Genomic DNA, 12,797 nt, shown 5'->3' with positions numbered 1-12,797 from the left:
GAGAGGTCCTTTCTCCCATGCACTCCTGTTCATGTGGCTAACAAGTGTTTATAATTGCACCTGCCCAGGCTTTCCCACTCTCAAGGGACTGGAGAGCTGCTCGTTGTTTACTATCGAAGGCCACCGCAGTCTAAAGGTCAGCAGCAAAGGACAACAGACCTTTGGAGCAGAGCTGCTTTCCCCAGGGAATAAAACAAAAAGCAGGAGCTGTTGCGAACAGGACGATTCACCCAGAAACAGCATTTCAGGCGACACGACACCATATGCGATCTGTCAAACCAATGTTGTTGCAAAGACAGGGGAAAATACCTCAATTCTTGAGAGGGCAGCCATGCTGGGGACACGGGTGGCCCCAAGGCTCCCACCATCAGCACCCCTCTCCTTGCTCAGCTCTCTGAGCCACCAGAACCCCCCCATGGACGTAAAGGAGATCTGGAGACAAACCTTGAGGTGGGCACCACGGGGATGGGTGAAATCTGCCCTCCAGCCCTGAGCTCACCCCGTCCCAGCACCTGGGGCAGGTTTTCCACCAGAGTCTGAGAATCTGGGAGAGGTGAAGGCCAGCACTGTTGCAGTCACACCAAGAGGCAGCTTCATACTGTCGCCTGGAGATTTAACCAACCTCTTCAGCTCCGTTCCAACAAAAAATAGGGGTTTTTAACCACGGGGAGGTGTATCTGCTGAAACTCCGCTTCAGCCAAGGCTGCGTGGAGCCGTGGGGGTCCCTGTGTTGTGCGAAGGGAGCAGCAAAAGATGGGATCTTACTCAAAGCCTCAACGACGGCCCTCAGATCTGCTCCGGCGAGGATATTTGGTGCCAAGGCTGGAAAGTACGAATTGAGGGGGCCGCTACAGACTTTGTAATACAGTTATGAACACGAAAAAATCAAAGGGAGCCTGCTTTTGCTGGAGGCCATTTGGTTCGTCCAACCGCCTGTGTTATTCCATTTTCTGGACGCATTTTCACCGCCGTTGGACGCTCCCGGGGTCGGAAACGCCGCTCACGCCGTTGGGGTCAGGGCGTTGTGTCAGCAGCTCCGGCCATGGCACTGGCGATGAGCAAGGGTTGGGCGCGGGATTAGGCCCCGGGGCAGGATTTGTCCCGAGAGAGCCCCGCGGTGCCAGAACACGTTCCCCCACCGCAAACCCACTCACGCGTGGGGGTGCAAAACCCCACAGCCTCCGCCATCGGGGCTGCTCCGGGGGCTGTCGGAGCCGGAGGCCCGCCACAGGGTCGCGGTGCCCGGCGCCGCACACCCCGAAAAAGGCGGGGAGGGGGCGCTACGCGCCGGCACCGCCCCACCCCTCTCCCCCGCGCCCTTCTCCATGAATGAACGGCGCGGGCGTGGCCGGGGGGGGGGGGGGTGGGTAGGAGTGGGTGGTGACGCGTCGCCGTCGGGGCGGGGCCGGGCGGGGTGACGCGCGGCGTGACGCGCCATGCCGGAAGCGGCGGGGGCGCTGGTTGGTCGGCGGCGCGGCGGGGGGGAGGGGGCCGCCCCGCGCTTGTTGTTGTCCGCGGGACTCGCTGGCAGGGAGGGAGGGAGCCGCGCAGCGCCCCCGCCGCCGCCGCCGCTGCCGCTACTGCCGCCCCCCCACCGCCGCTCCCCCCGCCTCGCCGCCGCCCCCCGCCCCGGGCGCGCGCGCGCCCCCGCCGGCACGCAGGTGAGGAGCCGCCGGGGCGCGGCGCGGTCGGGGAGGGGAGAGGAGGGGGGGGGGCGGGGGCAAGGGGGAGTTTGGAGCTGGTTTAGTGGGAGGGGGGCGGCCGCGCGCCTGCCGCCGGTTTGGGAGGGGCGGCTCGTTGCGGTCCGGTCGTGTCCGGTCGGGTCCGGTTGGGCGCGGGCGGGGCGGTTGAGGTAAAAGTGCTGAGTCACCACCGCGCCGGGCACGTGGTGCCGCCGCCCCTCGCACCGGGCCGGCCCGGGCGGCGCGCACGTGGGCTCCGGCGGGGCGGCGGGGGGCGGCCGCGCCCCCCTCGCGTGGGGGGGCGAGCACTGCCCGCCCCTGCCCAGCCGCCCCTCGCCCCGTCCGCCCGTCGGGGGCTCGGCGGGACCCGCGGTCGCGCCTTCCCCGCCGCCTCAAACCCAGCGCGGCTCAGTCCCCCGCGGGACGGGGCCGGCCGATCCCCGCCACCCCGCACCCCTGGGGACGCGGGGTCCCTTCGGGAGGAAGACGGCAGGTTCACGCTTGGGCGATGCTTCCCGCTCTCTTGTTATTATTTTTATTTTTTCCCCCCCTCAAGGATGAGTGCGCAGCCTGCCTCTGCCTTTGAATGGTTCTTAAAATACACGCGAGGAAACCTGTTGTGACGCCGCGCGCTCCGCCGGCTAAAAATAGCTGCTTCTGTACTACGGAGGGAAACGGGGCGCAGCCGGTGTCCGTGGCGGTGGCCAGGCGTGGCGGTGGCCTCGATGATCCGCGCCCCGCCTTATCGAGCGGGAACAGCCGCCGGTGGGAAACGCTGGCCGGGCTCCTCGTCGGATGGGCCTGGGGGATCAGGGGAAGGGGCTTATCTCCCCCGAGCACGGCTTCTTTTTGAGTGGAAAGAGGGAGAGGTGCGTGGCGTGGTCCCCGAGCTGGCGGGAGGGATGTGTTTCTGTGGGGGCAAGCCCTGAAAACGGGGTGCTGGGCAGCCGCCCCGGGGACGTGCCGGTGGGAGGGAAGGGGACGGTGTCATTCTGGGAGCAGGCGCTGCCGCGTGACTGTCTGGTGGGCGCGGGACGGTTTGGGGATTTAGTCAGAAATGGGGTGGGTGGGGGAACCTCAAACAAACTCCTTGTGAAGGCGGCGGCGTCAGCCTGGGGAAACATCCAGACCACGAGCGAGGGGAACTGAGACCTGGGGACTCTCACAGCGTGTCAGGGTCTGCTTGAGAAAAACCTCCCTCCTCCTCTTCCTCAGGCTGAGAGCCCGCTCCCCTCCCTCGCGGGCTGCTCCGTGGAGGATTTATTTTACAGATTCTGCCGAAAGCAGGCCACGAGGTCTCAAATTAGGAACGAGCCCCCTTTGGGCAAAGTTGTTACAGAAAAGGGAAAGGCCTCCATTTTCGCTTTCACCTGGCCGCCCCCTCCTTCGCCGGTGTAGTCCTAAAGCTGAGCTGGGACTGCGGAGGCGGGGGGAGCCGGTAAGAGGAAAGTCTTCCCCCGGAAAGCTTGCACGCCTTTTTCTTGCACTTTCAGTCTTTATAAGCCCTGTCTGCGGAGAAACGCAGCCCTGCGCCTCAGCCCGGCTCGTCGTGCTGTGGTACTGTCAGGATTTTGGCAGCAAATGAATTTACCTTGTGATTTTTCTCACTGACGAAACAGGCGTGCGTTCCTCTGCTTTTCCCTCTTTCCTTCCGTGTGTACGCGGTGCTGGCTGCGGAGGAGCCTTCCTCGTGCAGTCACTTCCTAGAGCTGATGGACGCCGTGGTTGCCCAATGGCAGCACGCAGGGCTGCGCGGCACCGGAGTTAACTCAGCTCCCGCTCGGCGGAGGAGCCGGACAGCCGGCCGGCAGCAGCGGGGCGATTGCCGCAAGACTGGGGCGTGCGGTGACTGCCACTGTCGGGACACTCCGAGCTTTTTGGGGCGTTGCGCCTGAGCCACGTTAGATGTTCCTGGCTGTATTACAGCAGGCTCGTACCCTGCTTTGCAAGTGTTTCTGAACCAGAGGCAGAAATTTGTTAGCTTTTTTTGTTTTTTTTTTTTTTCTCTTGCCTGTCAAGGACAGCGTGCTTTGTCATGTTTTGTCTCATTTCTGCGCCGTCACCCGTCTCGGCAATCTGTTGCAGCAGAGGAGTTCGGTAGCGCTGTGTGCCTCCTGAAAGGGAAAAATACAGATCGGCTTGGTACGCTCTTATTTCCATCAACATTGGAAGATGATTAATGGCATGGAATGTGCTGCAGAACTTGGTATTGAAAAATCTCTAGCTGTGTGAGATGTTTGCAAAGCGAAGAAAGGACAGCTGGGAGCGCTGGCCCCCGCGGCAGTTGGGGTTTGTGGGATAAGCTCGCTCGCTGATCATTTTTGTAAACATCCAGCTGTGAAATACTTGAGCGGCGCTAGCACTTTCAATTATCGGGAAGTTTCAGGCTCAGCACCCTGTAGAGATGAACAGGCAGTTTCCACTTCTGTCAGAGCTATTGTTTCAGGCTATCTTCAAACTCGGGCAGAGAAGTCTTCCAAGCACAAGCAACGTGGTGCTCTGTGACCATCAACACAAGAACTGGGGGGGAAGAGGCAGTAACGAGAGCGGTTACCCTGCCACCGAGCTCCCGAGCGGAGGGACAGGTTGTGTAGCGAATCCCGCTGCTTTGCGGGAAGCGGGAGCCCGAATAGCGATGCCGTTACCTTCCGTTATTAGCAGCTGGTGAAGATGTCCGACTTGATGGCTGGCACGTGGGGTCAGGAGCAGTCGAGCTAGGAATCCCAGCTCTGTCCCAGGACCCATCTGTGTGTCTGACCAAGTTATTTGTTGCTCTGTGGCCCAGCTTGACTGTCTGGAGGAGGTGCAACTCTGGGCTGGTGATGCTACGGAGTAATTCTGGTGTAGCTCTGTCACCGCGTTTTATAAGCGCGTGATGTAAAATGTACTGTATGCTTGTCAGTACTGGGGCTGCCTGCCGCATACCTTTCCCTTCCAGCCACCTCCTCCGTGACGTTTTTCTGAGGTGACGCACAAGTGTACCCTCCTGGTACTCCGTATCCTCTTCTCCCTAACCACAGGCTCTCTGCAGCATCTGACTAGGTTGTTTACCAGACCACTGAAGACTGTCTGATCCGTGTCCAGGCTTCCCCAGAGAGAGCCTCAGAGAGCCGTGTCCTGGCAGCTCTCAAATGTGCTCTGAAGGTTCCTGAATCTCCCCTTTGCTGCTGGATGCTGGTTCCGATCCGTAAGGGAAATGGAAAGCTGGCCAGCTGGGCGAGGGCTGTGTGGAGCTCCTCTGGAACAGTAAACAGTGACTCACCCCCTCCTTGTGTCTTCTCTCTCTTCATGTCAAATATATTGCCTTGCATATGCTTCTGCTCTCTGATTCACGCCATCAGCCCGTCCCTCCCTGCTCTCGTTACAAATGAGTGACAGGCGTCAGTCTGCCTTGCGGGATGTGTGAAGATTGTCAGAGCAGGAGAGCGGCTTTTTGAGTGATGGGGAGAGGGATGGTGCTCTGCCTACCGTGCTGCAACGTGCTGGAAATCCGTGTCGTGCCTCCGAGCGGCAGAGGCACGGCGACGAAGACTGAAGCGCCTTCACCTGACAGCTCCGGTATCCTTGGTAGGCACATCCCTTTGGCTAGAGCTCTGGAGCTGGAAGTAACTTGTGGATAAATGAGAAATTGGGGTGATTTTACTAGAACAGCTGCCTGGGAATTGAATCACCGCGTTTGGGAATGAGTAGAGTATTCCCTGTGTAACTGTTGGTGCTGAATTGAGATGCGATGGTGGAGATCCCTGTCGCTGCTTGAACCTTCTGCTGTTTTTCTGCCCTCTGGAAGTCGTCGCTGGCCTGGCTGAAGGTGAGGGTTGCATGTTTTCAGTTTGCTGTACGTGTCTGAGGATGGAAGCTAAACACCAGCAGGGCTGTCTGCCAGGCACTCGTGTTCTGGCCAGGGTTGTCTTTCAGTGTAGAAAGAGTTTTAACATTCGAGTTCATCCGCGGTTGTCGGGCATCAGCAGTGACTTTGTAGTAATTCCTTAATGCGTAACGCGCTTTGAAAGCGTGAGAAGTCCGAAATCGCATTCTGGCGTGTTTTCTTTCTTAATTGCAAGCCTTGTGTGGAAAGCTCTGTCCTACCTCTGCCAGAGTCGGGCTTTCTGCTGTTTTCCTCTTTCAAAGTAAAGGAGCTGGGGATCTCTAGGTCCAAGCTGAGACCATCAGGCTTGGGAAGTCAGCTGGAGACCTCCAAGATTTTGGGAGAACGTTGCAAGGGGCAGAGGAGCTGTCTGAGAGAGGGAAAGGGCGTTGGCAAGGCTGTCAATGGGTAACTTTATTGCAGAATTACAAGGGCTCTTTATGTAACCCACAGCCAAAACACTTGCTTTAAATACAAGCGTGGAGCTGCATCAGAAAAGCCTTTGCCCCTTGCCGTTGGTGTATTACTACTCGCCGCTTTATTTATGTAGCGTTCAAAGTGTGTCCTACTGCTTACAGAGGAGAGAGAGATGTAATGCGGTCCTTGTTCCAAAAAGCTGAACTCCTAATTTTAGACATGATGCAGCAAATGCAATTAAGAAAAGAAGGGCAGGAATAGGGTAAAGACTAAAAGGGTTTTAATAATCAAATCACAGGTAGGATCCCAGAAGACCCCTGTTGTGGCATGTTTAGGGGATGCTGCTGGATAAGGCATGTTTGCGGGATGGTTCAAGATTTTTGTCGTGGGGTTTTGCCTTCTAACTACGGGAGATGCTGCACCGATTTCAGTTGCTTGTTCTTGATGGGAAGGGTTTTGTAGGATGGGAGATGGAGCCCGAGGCCCCGCAGCACTGTTGGTGAGGGTTGCGAGGGCTGGGGTGTTGGTTTCGAGTGGGGTCCAGACCACTCCTGTGGGTTCACCAAGTGCAGAGATAAGGCTCGCCCGGGCACTGGTGTCTGAGTGTGAGACTTTAGCCCGTTTGAGTGTTTCTGCTTGTTCTACTAAATCCGGCCCTTTGGGTTGGGGCAAGACCCCTACCTCCCACCCTTGTTTGCAGAGGGCCCGGTGTCGCCATTCCTGATGGAGCCCTGAACCTCCTTGCTCACCTCTGTGCCGGCAGCGGCTCCGGCACATCATCCCTGGTGCAATAGGACGGATCCCAGCCTGTTTTGAGGGGATGCTGGCCCATCTGGCGCACTTCCATCCGCCGGGCGAGCACAAGACCCCGTACCGAGCGTGAGGGCATCCGCGCCGTCCGCTGAGGAATGTGCAGGGTAAGGAGATGTTGCTTTGGCGACATGGAGCGACAGGTGACCAGAAGGGGGTTTTGTCACGTGGGGCCTGAGCGTTGCTGGGGGTGGCAGGCGAGCCCGCGCGCTGACCCCCACCGCAGGCAACCTCGCCTCTTGTTTTCCACGATATTTTACATTTCTTTCTGTCTCCGCGCAGCCAAGTGGCCCTGTTCAGTTTTTCCATCGGCTGGCGTAGAAAGCGCTTTGAAGACGGGCTGGGTGAGGATCAAAAGGCTTTTTGTGTAATCGGTGGGTGTGACGGGTCTGTCGTCGGTCTCCCCCTCCTTTTTGACTTTCCTTTTCCGGTTTTAGCAGCCCGGAGTGCCGCCAGCGGGACGGCAGCGTGCCCCTTTCCTTGTAGGGATGGAGGGAGGCGGAGGGGGGATGCCGAGGGAAGGAAGAGTTTCTGATGCTGTGGGAATGTGAGCTCTCAAACTCTGTAAACAGCTGGTGACTCACTGCATAACTATGGCACCAACTGCCTGCGCCGCGCGTCTGCAGGGAGGGGGCTGCCGGCCCTTTCCTTTACGCACTGGCAGCGCCTCTGCTCTCCTGAACTCGCCGGGACCGTTTGGCCGAGACGAGGAGCTTTTTCCTTCCTCCTCCGTGCTAGCGCCTACGTCTGCGCCTCCGGCCTGGAGGTAGGGGTGGGCGGTGAACGCCTGGCGCGGAGGGGAAGCGATGGCTGGCGAAAGGGCGGTGCTGGGATCTGGAGAGGCGCCTGTGCTCGCAGGAGATCCTGCCGGCAGTCAGCCCTCGTGTGAAACACGCAGTGTGGCAGCAGCCAGAGGTCAGGCGTGTCCCCGTCCCTTGGAGGTGGCTGCTGGGGACCGGGACTTGGTCCCCTGCCCGGTGCCCAGCCCGCTCCGGCAGCCCCGGTGAGGCAGGGGCCCAGGGTGGGGTTCGGTGCTGGAGGAGGGAAGGACTCGGTGATGCTCTAGAAAACGCAGCGCACACCAGTTGCTGTAAGCGGTCCATTCATCACAGAGCATCTTGGCTGGTGCACTGTGCGGCTGTCCTTGTCCCTCCTCCAGACATGGAGAGCTGTGCTGTCTCAGGCTTAAAAATAGAGGAGGCACCTAAATACACTCCCTAATATCTGGGATAGTATCTCACAGATTTCTGCTTATGGGATTTTTTTTTTTTTTTTTTTCTCCCCTCTCCTCTTCGTCTTGATTTTTACGTAAGTGGTGTGACGATGAGGTGTCTCGACTGATGAAATTCCAGTGACAGTGATGTGGGCTGAGCCAGCACCTTCGCCCACACGGCTCCCACTGCTCCCCACACCCCACCTTTGTGCACCCCCCCCCCCCCCAAATCCCACCGCCCCCTGTTTGCAGATATGAATGAGTTTGTTTACTCTCTGACGACCTCGTGATGTCTTTGCACAGACATGACCTGAAGTCATTATTGCTTTTGGGCTTCTCTGTTTCCATGGCGACTGTCTCCGGGTTGGCTACTTTCCCAAGGTCACCATGGCAACTATCAGAAGGGAATCATGCTTGGGATGCTTTGGCTGGATTTTTCATGAATGATTAGGATGTGTGACACGATGCAGACGTGGAAATGGGGAGGGTTTGGGCTGGGCTGGAGAAGTGGAGGTGGAGGGGGGAAGAGAAAGCGAGAGGGCTCCCGCCAGACAGGCTGCGTGCTCTGCGCCGCTGCTGGGTGTGCGACCCGCGAAGCCGCCGTGCGTCGGGGTGGGGAAGGGGGGGACACTGGCACCTCGCGCCCTCCCCGCTGGGGGAGTGATAGGCAGAGGCTGTGATGGTGGCACAGCTGCGGTCGCCTCTCTCGCGGTAGGTACTCGACAGGCCGCCGCGCTGCCGTTGCCGCAGGGTGAGGGTTTTGAGTGGAGGTGTGGGCAGGTGGATTTTTCTGCAAGGCGCTGATGGAAGAGGTGTAGTCGCTGGCTAAGGTGAGAGTGAAGGGCAGCGTCTCGGCAGGGAATGGTCTCTCCGTCCGCGGACGTGCCTCCACATCGCTAGAGATATCAGGCAGGTCAGCTCTCCCAGCCTGGGGCCTGGAGCATCGGGAAGCAACAGTCTTGGTGTGTTGGGAGAGGCGAACTCCTGCCTTGCTTTGTTATCGGGGGGCTTTTGTTCCTGTTGTTTTGGTTTTCTGGTAGCGTCTCCTTTGGGTGGGGACGGCACTGAAAGCAGGTTACAAACCAGGCAGATGCTTTCTGGGTTGCTGATTCAATTTCCAGCCGGGTTAATAATAATCAAAATAAGAATGAAGGGAGTTGTTGTCTTGTGGCTTTTCAGTGCCTTTTATGAGCGGAGGTAACTCTTAATTCGGTCCCTAATAGGCCATTAGCGTCTGGGATTCCTCCGGAGGGAGGTGAGCGAGTGACTGGGCCGGGGAGGCCACGCTCTGCGCTCCCCTGGAGAAGGGGTGGCACGTTGCGAGGTGGCGTGTGCTGGTTAGCATAACTGGTGTTTACAGACGTGAGTTGGTGTCCTTTCCCTCCCTCCCTGCCCCGTCTTCCCTGCTTAGTCGTAGCGTAGTGAATAGCAAAATACAAAGTCTTTAACGTTAAAAAGCAATGCACTCATCAACACAAATTTCTCTTTTTTTGTATCTGAATGGGGTAAACCAATCTCTGAACCCATCCCAGTGTTTTCAACAATTGTGTGGTTATTTCTTTTAATGCTGGTTGAGTTGCGGGTTTGGACCGCATGTTGGGTATCTTCTTGCTGCTGTGAGATTACTGTAACCTGAAAATCTTGTTTTGTTTTCCAGTTGCAATTTCTGAGCAGTTTTGTCCGGAAGACTGTGCTCAGGTTATGACGACTAATCCCAAACCGAACAAGGCGTTAAAGGTAGGGAAGGAGGCTGAGTGGGTGGTGCTGGGTGGCAGGGGAGGCTGTTGCAGAACTGTGCTCCATGCGACGTCTGTCGTACATGACTGTTCTTTTTCATTCTGAAAGACTCTTACAAATGGGTGCCGACACAATTTCCCGCTATCTACAGGAAAGGTTAGAGTAGAAGAATACAAGCAATACCCAGAAAGAAGTCTGAAGTCTCTGAGATGGCGTTAAGGCTAGAGTACCCCAGTTGCTATCCAAGAGACTTTTGACTGTAGCGGGTACTGGCAGCATCCCAAAAACAGTGCTCCCAGACCCATCAATGAAATACTTCTTCTCTCAGAACTGGGAGGTGCTGGGGAAAGGATGCATCTAGCTGGTGTCTCTTGGATCCGTCAGACAGTAAATGTCTTGGACATAACGGCTTGGTGGTGATCTACCCCTGGGTTGTGCATGCATTGTTGCAGTTTCTTTCCAGTGTCTTAGCTCTTAGTTCCAGATGTCCTGCAGTCTCCCAAGAGACAAAAGGACAATGTCTTAACGGTTCTGAAAATAATTGCAGCAGCAAACCTGCTTGCAAAAAAAGGCAGAGGGCATTGGTGTCTTTCTTTTGTAACTTCAGAGCTTGGCCTGTGCACCAGGAAAACCAAATCAGGCTGCGGTCCTTGAAGCTAAGCAGGCTTGGTTTTGTTCCCTACTTGGACGAGCAGTCTTCAATGAAAAGCCACAAAATGCTGAATTAAGCACCACGTACAAGTGGCTGTTCTGCTTTTGAGATGCTGCCCTGGTGTCCCAGCATAATGCTGGGAAAAGGTGTCATCTTCAGCATTCAGTATGAATTCCAGGTCCTGACAAAGAAACACAAAGGGCTTCAGTCTGCTCTGCATTTCTTGTTAAAAATGTTACTATTCAGGCCACGCTGAATGTGTGAGGCTCACTGCTTTCTCTAACTTAAGAGGGTTGCCTAAATCCAGATGACAATAGGGCTCAGACCTGTATTTACAGGAGCACGTGCTCTCTGCAGTGCTTCAGGGGTGTTTTCGAGGTAGGGGTGTTGCGTTGGTGAGGTGTAGCCTGTCTCTCCTCGCTGTCCAAAATATCTGTTCATGTAGGGTTGCTGCTACCCCTGTGCTGTTGGTATTTGCAGGTAAAGGAGGAGTCAGGAGAGAATGCCCCAGTGCTGAGTGATGATGAACTCGTGTCAATGTCCGTACGGGAGCTGAACCAGCACCTGAGGGGTCTCACCAAAGAGGAGGTCATCCGTCTGAAGCAGCGGAGGCGCACGCTGAAGAACCGGGGCTACGCTGCCAGCTGCCGCATCAAGCGTGTGACTCAGAAAGAGGAGCTCGAGAGGCAGCGGGTTGAGCTGCAGCAAGAGGTGGAGAAGCTGGCCAGAGAAAACAGCAGCATGAAGCTAGAGCTGGACGCCTTGCGCTCCAAGTACGAAGCACTCCAGACCTTTGCTCGTACTGTGGCGCGAGGGCCCATTACCCCGACCAAAGTTGCCACCACCAGTGTCATCACCATTGTGAAATCAGCCGAAATCTCATCCAGTTCTGTGCCGTTTTCAGCAGCGTCCTAGTGCCCTCGGTGTGGGGAACTAGCAGCCTTTCAGAGGGGAGGGGAAGAGGCTCTTAGGCGTTGTTCCGGAGTCCTTGGTCACGTCAAGAATTGGCATTTTAACAATTCTCTTCCAAAAGTGCAAAAAAATAGGAAAAATAAAAGAAAAGGAAAAAAGAAAAAACAACCCCAAACATACAAAGGGAACTTAACTGGCTGCTTCTGTCTGGACTCAGTGGCTCCATCAACCTCTCCTGTCCAGGATTTGAGCTCTGTATGCAGTACAAATTGCAAGATCTGCTTCCTCCTTCCCCCTGCCTCCCCAAACCCCTCTCAGCCGTGAGCAGCTTTCCAGCTGGGAGAAGATACCTGAGGAGCCTCCGGAGTCTTCGTTGAATGATGCTGAAGAGCCAAGAAACAGATGGACCATAGAAATCATCGTGTGAGATGAATGTACGGGAAAAAGAGTTTCCTTTAGTGGCATCCTGCTCCCTGTAAGAAGGGTCTCCCCTACCTTCCCCGCTTCCCGAGGGCAGGGATATAGGCTTTCTGGATTAGATTTCATCCTGCTATGAGTGGATGTGAGCGGGAGGACGATGGAGACTAATGCTTGGGTCTGACCACACCCATTAGGAATAACCTTTTGTTTTCAATCCATGCTATTAAAATATGGAAAAATACATCTATTTTACATATTTTAATATGCTCCATTACCTGTGTGGCCTATAAAAACTAAATTGCAGCCTCCTTTATTCCAAGCCCAAGTTTCCCGATAGCTCCATCCCTAAGGTGTGCCTGTGAATTGGGTATATTTATGCAGTTGATTTCTTCCAAATGATCCACTGGCTTGAAGTAGTGGCTTTTTTTGTTGTTGTTTTGTTTTTTGGGGTTTTTTTTGTTTGTTTTTCTGGGTTCCCTGAAGCTTAGGGGAAGGAGGCACGGTAAATGCTGTGAAGAGCTGCGTGATGGGGAGGAGAAGGGGAGACGAGGAGGAAAAATGCTGCGAGTATGGTTAGGTGGAGGCAGAACTGGCCACCAGAAGGTGGGACAGTTCTGCTGGGATCAGCACTATGAGAAGGGGTTTGTGCGGAGTATTTCAGAAAGATGTTTTTAAAGCACTGAAGTGTAACTAGAGGGCAATAGCATTCAGACGGGAGGAGAGAAGTTACAGAGCCTCCTCTTTGACAAAAGCATTGGTAGGTTAGCAATGAACATCCCAGCTGTAGAGCTGGGCTCACCAGTCTTTGATGACCGGAGAAGGGCTATGGGGAGGTCGGATGGGAGCCAGAAGAGTCTTTTCCTCTCCGTAGCACGTCAGGCGCTGAAGTTGGGATCCAAAGAGTACGGTGTACAACCCTCGGTGTTCAGACAACCTGTGTGAATGTGACCCTGAAACTTGACGCTTTCTTTTGGGAATGGGTGAATTATTCCCGAGAGGCGCACAGAGAGCAGGTTGGAAAATCGGTGTGTGTAAGGGATGGAAGAATTGGGATTGAGAAGTCGTTCGTATGGCTCTGAGTAGTGGTTT

The 12,797-nt window shown here is 55.8% G+C and overlaps 1 protein-coding gene across 4 annotated transcripts; it reads left to right on the top strand.

Moving 5' to 3' along the window:
- Nucleotides 1-1,538: 1,538 nt before the first annotated feature.
- MAFK (MAF bZIP transcription factor K) lies at nucleotides 1,539-11,951 on the top strand. 4 transcript variants are annotated; one of them, XM_086759299.1, is made up of 3 exons: nucleotides 1,539-1,661; nucleotides 9,645-9,724; nucleotides 10,857-11,951. In XM_086759299.1, exons 2-3 carry the CDS (start codon nucleotides 9,689-9,691, stop codon nucleotides 11,289-11,291), a joined length of 471 nt encoding a protein of 156 aa, XP_086615425.1. In that variant the 5' UTR covers nucleotides 1,539-1,661; nucleotides 9,645-9,688; the 3' UTR covers nucleotides 11,292-11,951. The 4 variants fall into 4 exon arrangements, with proteins under 4 accessions (XP_086615425.1, XP_086615422.1, XP_086615424.1 ...); XM_086759296.1 differs by lacking the exon at nucleotides 1,539-1,661 and adding an exon at nucleotides 2,302-2,551; XM_086759298.1 differs by lacking the exon at nucleotides 1,539-1,661 and adding an exon at nucleotides 8,680-8,698.
- Nucleotides 11,952-12,797: the final 846 nt, after the last annotated feature.

The sequence above is a fragment of the Chlamydotis macqueenii genome, chromosome 15 (assembly GCF_036417535.1).
Source record: "Chlamydotis macqueenii isolate bChlMac1 chromosome 15, bChlMac1.mat, whole genome shotgun sequence".
Classification (NCBI taxonomy): Eukaryota; Metazoa; Chordata; class Aves; order Otidiformes; family Otididae; genus Chlamydotis; species Chlamydotis macqueenii.
The sequence above is the reverse complement of the archived record's forward strand: the minus strand, read 5'-3'. Positions and strand labels throughout refer to the sequence as shown.